This window comes from Zootoca vivipara, chromosome 12 (assembly GCF_965207765.1).
Source record: "Zootoca vivipara chromosome 12, rZooViv2.hap1.1, whole genome shotgun sequence".
Classification (NCBI taxonomy): domain Eukaryota; kingdom Metazoa; phylum Chordata; class Lepidosauria; order Squamata; family Lacertidae; genus Zootoca; species Zootoca vivipara.
Window position 1 is genome coordinate 10,299,904 of NC_142595.1, and position 10,969 is coordinate 10,310,872.

The 10,969-nt window shown below is 42.3% G+C and overlaps 1 protein-coding gene across 2 annotated transcripts in view; it reads right to left on the bottom strand.

Annotated features, from left to right (window-relative positions):
- BRCA1 (BRCA1 DNA repair associated) overlaps positions 1-9,785 on the bottom strand; it is a 46,251-nt gene extending 36,466 nt beyond the window's left edge. For both annotated transcript variants that reach the window (XM_060282280.2, XM_035136493.3), the window contains exons 1-4: positions 9,619-9,785; positions 7,780-7,873; positions 3,733-3,786; positions 620-697 (exon numbers count right to left, since the gene is read on the bottom strand). In XM_060282280.2, coding sequence (XP_060138263.2) covers positions 620-697; positions 3,733-3,786; positions 7,780-7,859 — 212 coding nt within the window. In that variant the 5' untranslated portion in view covers positions 7,860-7,873; positions 9,619-9,785. The remainder of the gene's footprint in view (positions 1-619; positions 698-3,732; positions 3,787-7,779; positions 7,874-9,618) is intronic.
- Positions 9,786-10,969: the final 1,184 nt, after the last annotated feature.

Here is a 10,969-nt window from a genome sequence, read left to right on the forward strand (position 1 = left end):
GGGACTGGATTGGGGAAGTGGAATAAGTAATAAGAAATGTTTCTAAGCAGTAGGTGCTAGAATTTCTAAGATGCTGCAGGCTTTTGTCTAATTAAAGAATTACTCACTTTATAACAACCCAAGAGACAGTAGGTATTCCACTTGCTGTTTCATACTCATTTACTCCATGAGTTCTTTGGTGTGAAAACAGCAAGCCATAATAAAAACAACAGGGCTCTGATCAAAATTTAGGTAGAGATGCAGAACTGTTTTCAGCCCAAGAGGCACATGTTGCTGGTGGGTGGAGCCAATGCAAAAATAGGGGGGGCACCCTGTCTATCCACACTCCCCCACACATAGCAAGACTCATTCAGCAAGGCATTCATACACTCATAACAGTAATTAGATTTGAAAAATGTACAGGAGCAGTTTTCAAGCTTAATTGCCATGGGGTGGGGAGATAACCATAGCCATGCCTCTCTTCAGGCATTAAAAGTTCTTCCACAGGTGAGTTCTTGTTGCTGAAGGCTCTAGTTATCTGCCTGTTTTTGAAACTGCTATCCTGGGTCTGCACCACAGTGTGCTTTGTTGCATAGTTGCTTCATCCTGTTCTAATTAATTTTTGTTATGAGGAATTTACCTTTTGGTGACTTTGGCATTGCAAAGTGGACACCGTACCACACCCTTCTTCTGTTTAAGGAGCTTAAACATGCAGAAACTAGAAAAGAAAAAGGAAATAGGTGTTAGTCTAGGTGTTAATACTGGTCTTTATCTGAAGTGCGGGACACCCTACTAAGCCTTGTTGACTTGACCACCATGACATATACAGTGGTGCCTCGCTTAATGAATGCCCTGCTTAACGAAATTTCCGCTTAACGAAAGGATTTTTCAAGCGGAGGTTGCCTTGCTAGACGAATTCGTTTTATGAAAAATTTGTCTAGCGAATCTCGGTTTCCCATAGGAATGCATTGAAATTCAATTAATGCGTTCCTATGGGCAAAAAAAAATCCAAAAAAAATTGATGCATTCCTATGGGATTCGCTAGATGAATTTTTCGTTATAAGAAAAGACCCTTGGAACGAATTAAATTCGTCTAGCGAGGCACCGCTGTACCTCTGTCAAGCTCAGTTACCACCACTGCTTTCTTTTGCCAATTTGAGCCAAAACAAACTCCTTACTCACAACAGTTTCAGAGGCATGTGATCCTGCCTCAGCTGGACCTCAAGGAAGGAAAAGTATCAATATACCAGCTCTCCATGCTTACCAGTGTATTAAAATGTTGCTTCCTTTACATAATTTCTTAGCTTTTGCTTATCTCAAGTCCTTCCCTCAGGAAGTAGAAATGATTCTATGACTTTTTGGGACTCTGCTTCATCCTTTTTAAAAAAATATTACTATTCAAAGTTTGTGCAGTAATTTACAGGCACAGGATAAACATAGCAAGGATTCAAAAAGTCACAGTGAATTATAGGTAGTAATGAATCAGAAATAACAATAAGAATTTTTCCAGTATGGTAGCTAAGATTAAGATATAACAAGCTTACAAATCAACAAGATTGGGACTTCCGGCCACTGCTAACGCCGTTCGGCGGGGTTCGCCTCAAGCTCCGAGGCAACCCGGCTCTGTGGGGGGGGGGGAGGCGTGATAGTGATGCGCCACCCCAAAAGAGCCCCAGATTGTGCGTTCTGGGGATGAAGGACTCAGCGGCGCCCTGTTTCTGCGACTCCTCAACTCCCCGGTAAGCCTTAGAGCCCCGGAGAGAGTTTGAGTGGTAGTCGCGGGGGCCATCTTGAGCGAAATTGTCACCCTCGCGAAGTGAAGCTACGTGCCGGAAGCGGAGAGCGGTGGATTCCTTCCTTCTTTCAAGTAAGGACTCTAAATTGGAACCTGTTAGCAAAAAGCTGTATTTTGAAAAAGAATTTTTAAAAATTAAGAATTCGCTACAGGGGGTGATTTAAAAAGGAAGTCGATTGCCCCCTTTTGAGAGACTGTGATGCAATGAGCTAACCCTAAGCTGATAAAGTGGGATGTTTTGAATTTACTAGAAAGTGGACCTAAAAACCCTCCTCTGTAGCAGGCACAGGGGAGAGGCTTGAATTAAGTGGAGGATCCTGCAAAATTATGGTATTTTTAAAAGAAAGTCCCTCTGGAAGCTGGACCCGGATTCCCGGACGGGTCAGTGAATGGTGTTCAGAATATGGCAATAATAAAGAATTTGCTTAAAGAGTACTGGAAGTATTGATTAAGACTCTAGAAATTTGGGGGAAATGTTTTTAAAGGAAGAATATATCCAGTTTGGACTTAAAAATGGTGATAGAGAAGATGGAATTTGATCCCTGCCATTTCCGGCCGTACAATCTGCTGGACTCATATGAAATTTGAGATACCCAAGATGGCTGTAGCCACAACAATATCATCACAAGACTTGGCAAAGGATTTTTGTGGTGCTCTTTGAAATTAAACAGGAACTGGATGAGAATAACAAGCAGCTGAGAAAGACTAGTAAATTGTGGAGAGAAAGGAGTGATTGTCATAGTGCAGAAAATGGACTTGAGAAAGAAATGACCCCAATGAACAAAGAAGAAATGCAAGATGTGCAAACACAAATATTGGAAGAAGAGGAAGAAGACGAAGGATACAATGTTCCACAAGTGAGAGATGTGGAACAGGACTTTGGTTGGATACAAGGAGGCCTCAAAAAAGAAACAGTGTATACTGCTGGACTCCTAGTGAGAGAGGGAGTCCAGGGTCTGTACTGTGAACTGGATAGAAAAAGGGGGGGGGAATGAAGTCCGACTGGAACTTGACAATGCAAAGGACTGCTTTCGATCCACAGAATCAAAGAACAACGCAAAGACAGTGGAGGCTTAGTATCGAAGAGACGGCAGAAGAAGTGGAAACAAATTTGGTGGGCTTGGTGGGAAAGGGTGGGAATAGGGTGATTTATAAAGGGATATTATAATGGATGGATTTAAACGGTCTGAAACTGGTTTGACATTAGGAATTCGCTGAAATGTCTGGGAAATTTGGCTCCGGCAAAAGGGGGGGGGGAATGGATTTAAATATTGATAGTTAAGAAAGGAGAAGAGAATCTTAAGATTTGAATTATAAATACATTTCTGGTAAAAATATTAAGCTAAGGGAAGAAATATAAGATAAAATAATGGGAAAGTGGAAAGGATTAGATTTGGATAGTGGAGTAATAAAAAGGAGAAAATTGTAATGTGTAAAGTAGAATAGAAAAATTAAGTGTAAGTCATAATAAGGTTTAAGATAGTAATCGTGAACATTGCCTATATGGTTATTATAAGGGACCCAGAGTGGGGGGTGTCGGGGAAGTCCAAAATGACATTGTTATGATAAATGATATAAATAAGATGTTGTTTTTTTTCTCTTTTTTCTGTTTTTTGTATGTTTTTGTTTTATGGAAAACCAATAAAAAATATTTTAAAATTGTTCCAAAATGATTGTTCCAAAATGATTTTTGGAGAGGAAGTGGTTTGTATAGGGTGGGGAGAGGAGGAATGATGATGATGATGATTATATTATTGGAAGAGATCAAAGTACTACACAGGAGTGAAAGGAATCTGGCTTGACCCAACTTTTAGATAAGCATGTTTGATGACTTAACCTTTCTAGCAGGAAAGCATATTGCCAAATACATTTGTACTATGTAAGCAACATGGTTCTAGTAATTTCCATACAACTATTTCTTGAAACTTCTACATGCAGAATCTGAAGAAAGGGCTTACCTGCAGAAGATGTGGGCACAGTTTGTTGAGACTGGCTCCTTTATTACCTCCAGGCTAGGAAAAAAAAATATAAAGCATCAAAGCTAGAAAACAAAGCTTAACATTTTACCTCCTCCCTGAAAAAAATTAAAAACATCTTTGACCCACCCCCCCAATGGGCCTTCCTCCTTCCTAAAAAAAGCTCAACAACTTTGACCTGAACCTCAAAAAGGGGGTAGATCACTGCCAGTTTTTAACTCTGTGAGTAGATCGCAGTCTCTTGGGAGTTGGCCACCCCTGGAATAGCAGGTTTCAAAGATAAATCTGGCACATTTACAGTATAAGGAAATGAGGGAGAGATAATAGGCCAGCAACCAGAAAGAGATGAATAGAGATGGCTATGGACTTAAATGCCACCTAAACTAATACCAGTGGATTCTAAAGAAATTGTTTTTAATATCCAATATCATTGGATACCACCAATTAGGAACCACTCTCTTAGGCCACCGTGATACTGTCTTGAAAGTCAGTTCTTTAACAAAAAAAACAGCATGAAACTTCTGAACGTCTGTCAGCAAGTTTGATTCTATCCATTTAGAACACAACTGAAGTTAAGGTTCTCTCTCCTGCTACATGAGGAAATCAGGATAGCAAATTTAGATTGCATTTTATGCCACATATTGCTATTGAAGTCACTCTGCTTATCTTGTATGTATGTTTGAGCTTTGCATAGATATGGCACAGGCTGTATCTTTTTTTGCATTACATGACATTTTGGGCCCATTGTTTCCCTCCCCCCCACCTCCTATAACCATTTATGTACTGTATATATTTCTGCTAACTAAACACCTGACGAAGTGGGCTGAAGTCCACAAAAGCTCATATCTGTTAATATTTAAAGTGCCATAAGGATATTTTTTAAGGGAGCTAGTAAGTGACATCTGTGGACAACCCCCACCCTCCACCCCATCACAATTGGTTCCGAATTAACTATTGCTTCAGGCTCTTAAGAAAGATATTGGAAAAACTGCCCATGATGATTTTTTGCTTTTTTGAAACAACCCAGCTTTAATAATAAATATCCATTTCAGGAACCATCTGCTCTTTCAGCAAAATGCTTAATACACACATCCCACATACTTCCAGGTCATACTTGCAAATTCCCAATTTGGTAGTACTGCTGTATTTTTGGTACTGTATTGAATTATTTCTTTTTGCAGTTGTCTGATAACGGAATGTCTTCTTGGTTTGATATAAAAATCAAGGGTATGGCTCAATTGTGACATAACAGCCCAATCATAATTTGGCCATCAGGAATGTGCTATGAAGTCATATGCCCCATCCTCCCCTTGCACACACCAATTCCCTCTTCCATTTCATGTTTTGTGTTATCTAGCATTTACTGTGATGTAACTGCAATAACAAGAATTTGACACATTCACTTCAAAGCAGTGTTTGAATTCTGATTTGGAGATAACTCTGGTTATCAGTAACCATAGTCTGCTTGATTTGAAGATCATGGAAAACTGTGGTTATTGCAAATCAGGAAGTGAAAGGGTTTACCAAACCTCAGTCTGATGCTCAGTCTATGGTTTGTCCACAACATCTGAACTGAGCTTAACTGAACATCTTTGGCAAGCTGCAGTGATTCTCAAAATAAAATAAAATACAATAATAATAATAATAATAATAATAATAATAATAATAATAATAATTTATACCCCACCCATCTGGCTGGGTTTCCCCAGCCACTCTGGGCGGCTCCCAACAGAACTAAAAGCACAATAAAACATCAAACATTAAAAACCTCCCTAAACAGGGCTGCCTTCAGATGTCTTCTAAAAGTTATATAGTTACTCATCTCCTTGACATCTGATGGGAGGGCATGCCACAGGGCAGGCGCCACTACTGATAAGGCCCTCTGCCTGGTTCCTTGCAACCTCACTTCTCTCAGTGATGGAACTGCCAGAAGGCCCTCAGAGCTGGACCTGAGTGTCAGGACTGAATGATGAGAGTGGATATGCTCCTTCAGGTACACTGGGCTAAGGCTGTTCAGGGCTTTAAAGGTCAGTACCAACACTTTGAATTGTGCTCAGAAACGTATTTGGAGCCAACGCAGGTCTTTCAGGACCAGTGTTATATGGTCTCGGCGGCCACTCCCAGTCACCCCTCTAGCTGCCACATTCTGGATTAGCTGCAGTTTCCAGCTCACCTTCAAAGGTAGCCCCACGTAGAGTGCAGTAGTCCAAGCGGGAGATAACTAGAGCATTCACCACTCTGGTGAGACAGTCTGCGGGCATATAGGGTCTTAGCCTGTGTACCAGATGGAGCTGGTAGACAGCTGCCCTGGACACAGAATTGACCTGTGTCTCCAAAGACAGCTGTGAGTCCAAAATGACTTCCAGGCTGCGGTACTGGTCCTTCAGGGACACAGTTATCCGATTCAGGACCAGGGAGTCCTCCATACCCCCCCACCCCCAAAAAACAGTACTTCTGTCTTGTCAGGATGACAAGTATCTGCTTGGGTTTATAAAACATTCAAAGATCCCATGAGAATACAATACACATAATAAAACAAACATGAAGCATATTAGTAGTGTCTGATGCTGGGACTGCATTTTCTAGTGTAACAGTTATGTCCTTGATTTTGGTGCCCCCAAGTGTTTGCTGCCATGACAACAAGTATTTAGCATCAGCATAGTGTTGCATGTCACCCAATCTCTCAGCAGTGTGAGATGCCAGGGTTTCCAGGTGCATACCCAGGATTTCGTTTCCTTGGAATGAGGAACGGTGGAGACTGTAGTGTTTTTGTGATATATGGTTTATTTATACACACATGCAACCTGAGCGCAAGATTGAGGGGTTCACAGCATTAACACTTCAAGAGCTATTGTTTCTCCCAGTCACAACCTTGGACTCAAGTAGAAATCAAGCATGACTCTCTCTAGCTTCTGTATGCTTCTAGCCCAGTTCTCCCTCACACCAATCTGACAATTGTCCCTCTCATCACCAGCCAGGTAAAGGAGAGGGCTCACTCATTTGTCCTCTGGTACAAAGCCACTTCTTTTGTTACACTAACAACCATGCTTAGGCCCATTCACTCACCAAGACGCTGGTCTGGCTACTTCAACAATCAAATCCCCCCATTAGATTTTAACCCTTGCTGGGTCCAGGCCCCTAGCAACTGCAAGGGACTCAAGTATCATGCAAGCTGACCCCCTCAATCTCAAAGCAATAGGAAGGGGGAGGAGGAAATCACCAAAGACCCAGACACTATTCTACAATCCAAAAATAGCAAACCCAACTCTTAGCTATGAACATCACTATAAATGTATATAATATTTTACCACGGCTTTATATTCTACCTGACCAAAGCCTGCTATGGTACTAGAATCCTAAATGATTTTCAAGCTTATTTAACTGCTGCAATTCCCAAGCAAGGAATCCTAGTAATTCTTTAAAGCAATTAGAGATCTCCAATAAAAAAATCCTAGCATCTTCATTGATATTTACAGCAATCCTCAGAGGACTCCTATGACAATTCAGCTGGTTCAAACCAATACTGCAGTTGTGCCATAAGGAGACACAGGAGGTCAGAGACTGAAATAAGCCAGAGGAAAGTCATTGCACATTCATATAGGGTCAATTTCGAACAATGTGGCACAAATACAGCAAGCTGGCAGGAACATTCTATGAAAAAGCACTTCACACATACTATAAACTTTCAGATAAAAAGCTTGATTGGGCAATGGAGAAGTGCCTTCATTGCTTCTTACTCATTTGCAACTGGCAGAAGGCTTACTGTGATTTTTTGTGTTGTTTGGATGTCATATATAAAACTAATAAAGAGTAATTGAGAAAAAAGAATCTGAAAGATACAGGCTTAGTTGAAACCTTACAGGAAGGACCTTCCCAGTCCTCTTTCACAAGATCAAAAGCTTCTGCTTTAGATGTTAAACTAACCATGGTTCCCCGTGACACCCACGTTCAAAGAACAGTAGTTCTAAGGATAGTCTTTAGATATTGTATTTTGAATCAGAAGCCAAGGGAACACTTTTTTTTTCATACCATATTGGACATTCCAAGTTCTTCTGCATAGCCAGCAATATGCCACGAACCTCCGCAATGCTTGGAACGGAAGAATCCATAATGTCTTCTACACCTTCAAAAATTAAAAGGCTTCATGTTAAAATAGTCTAGCATTCTAGGCCTAAACTACAGTTTCAGACCTAAGATTCTATTAAATGGGTAGCCCAGACTGACTTGGAAATAAGGCCTATTCAGTAGAGGGGACTTTTACACCCACCGTAAGTGTGCAGATGAACAAGTAAGAATGACTTTTATTCTGCAAATTCAGTAACATTTCAGTTCAACCCAGTGACTACTTTTTTTAAAGTTACTCTCAGCTAAGTAGACAGACAACTGCAACCTTACAACCCAATCATATGCATGTTTCACTCACAGCATAACTACGTACTTTTTATGTAGATACAGTATATGGTGAACAAATGAGGATCAGCAGGATCACTGGACACTTTTTCTCACAGAAGGATTATTGTTGCTATCAACAAACCCTGAATATTACTAATAACTTTTAACATCATTATTAAATGAATGATAATAAACGAATAAATTTGTTCCTATATATTAGAAACCATGTAGCACTGAAATATTCATCTTCAATAGAAGTGTGTTGCACTACAGGCTACTCTTTCATTTTCCTTTTAACTCCCACCACTTTCTCTTATAAATGGATGAAGGGGAGCGGCAATGGCATCATTTTAAGGAAGGGCTAAGGACGCGGGTGGCGCTGTGGTCTAAACCACAGAGCCTAGGGCTTGCCGATCAGAAGGTCGGCGGTTTGCCAGGGTCAGCTCCCGTTGCTCAGTCCCTGCTCCTGCCAACCTAGCAGTTCGAAAGCACGTCAAAGTGCAAGTAGATAAATAGGTACCGCTCCGGCAGGAAGGTAAACAGTGTTTCCGTGCGCTGCTCTGGTTCACCAGAAGCGGCTTAGTCATGCCGGCCACATGACCCGGAAGCTGTACGCCGGCTCCCTCGGCCAGTAAAGCGAGATGAGCGCCGCAACCCCAGAGTCGTCTGCAATTGGACCTAATGGTCAGGGGTCCCTTTACCTTTCAGGAAGCACCAGGAAAACCTGACGAAGGCCACAAATACACCTAACCAGTTGCAGGGTGGTGGCAAGGGCATGAATGCTGGCCGGAATAAACTATGTGCCCCAGACCCCACCCTGTCTCACCTATTGGAGAAAACTGAAGAGAGAAAAACTAGGCTACCCACCATAAACAGAAGAGAAGTGAACACCCACTGATTCGGGAATATATTGCTTCATTTTTCATTCAGTTTTAATGCTGGTTTGTTTTGTAAGCCGCTTTGGGTTGCCCTGGGCAAGATAAAGCGACTAACAAAAGTTATAATTATAAATCTATTATTTATCAATTTGTTGAATTTATATACCGCCCTACACCCGAAGGTCTCAGGGCGGTTCACAGAACAAAATCAGAATATACAAACAAAATAGATAATCAAAAAACAAAACAAAACCCAATAGCAATCCACCCAAAAAAGAAACACATTTTAAAATAAATAAAAGAGCCGCCGTTTGACCGACCAGTCCCTGGTTTTAATTTAGGAAAACACTGCTGTGCCCCCTTCTTTTAAAAACTGAGCGAATTTCCGAGTCTTCAAGACACACAACACCCGCAACTCGCCCTTCCCATTTCACAAGCTTTCCCCGTCACTCGTCCGGTCAGATAACTCTCATTTTCAAGCCACATTGACTAACTGCGCCCTGAAAGGAATTTTCCCCCGCCGCCTACCCGGACGCTGTTAGCCTTCTCTCGCCGCCGCCGCCGCCCCTCCCCCAAAGAAAACCCCATTTAAAGATACCTCAAGACAAACGCCAAACCCCGTTTCGCTCTCTTCCCTCAGTCAGTCGTCACAAGCGCCCTCTCTCCCTCTCCCTAACCGTCTCTCTGGCCCTTTTTCGCGCCTTCTTTCAGAACCGTCCCCTAGCTTAGGCAACCTGTTCGCCAACCAATCATCTCCTCGCTTCCGCATGCGTCGTCGTCACGTGAACCAGAACGTCACTCTTTCGACCCCCACCAACCCACTCCCTCCCCCCAAATTGGCCGCGCGTGGAATGACAGCGGAGGGAATCGCGCTGTATTTAACCGCAATTTCTGAGCAACGTTTAAGGGAGACTGAGCTGCTTTATCGGTTCAGTATTGTCTACACCAGGCATCCCCAAACTGCGGCCCTCCAGATGTTTCGGCCTACAACTCCCATGATCCCTAGCTAACAGGACCAGTGGTTAGGGATGATGGGAATTGTAGTTCAAAACATCTGGAGGGCCGAAGTTTGGGGATGCCTGGTCTACACTGACTGGCAGCCGCTCTCCAGGGTTTCAGGCAGGGAGTTTCTCTCCGCAACGCTGGTTGGAGTCGCCAGTGGGGGTTGAACCGGGGTCCGGGGACCTTCTGCTTGCGATGCTCCGCCGTTGAGCTCCTTCCTTTGCATTTGTAGCGTGTTTTCCCCCAAACATTTCTGCAATAATCTTCATTTCAACTGTTTCAGAAAGTGACTTGCGTTTGTTGAATTTTGTTAAATTTCAATTAAAAAAGAAAGAAATTGACTTCCCACCCCCCACTTCCGCAGTGTTTTCACTGGGGTTTCCTTTTCTTTCCGTAGTTCAGCTAAGGCGGGCTATACAGACAGAAACAATAAAGAACAGGCAGACAATACCAATAAGTGGGCTATATTCCTGCATTAAAGCGGGTTGGACTAGATGACCCACAGGATCCCTTCCAACGCGGCGCTTATGTATGGGAATTAATTTCCCACCCCAACAATGAGGGAAGAGCATCATGGGAGTTGTAGTCTCGCCCAAGGAGCCAGAAGTGATAGCTTGTTCCTCTCATCCTCTTAAAATTTAACATCCCAAAGGTGGACGAAGAATTATAGGGGTGAACCGCCTACCTTTTCCCCACTCCTGCCACATGAAATAAGACCTGAGTCAGAAAAAAGACAGAAATAATTTTTCCGCTTTTTGGGGGGGGGGAGGAAAGCTTAAACCGGTGCTCCCTCGCAGCCTCCATTTAAATCGTAGACATTACCGGTGATAATAATAATAACATTTATTATATTGTTATAATAATTAATTAAATAAGTAATATTTGCGGTTGTTGTTATTAGCCCCGCCTCCTTCCCCAAGGGCTCCAGGGAGCTTTCATGTCACTCC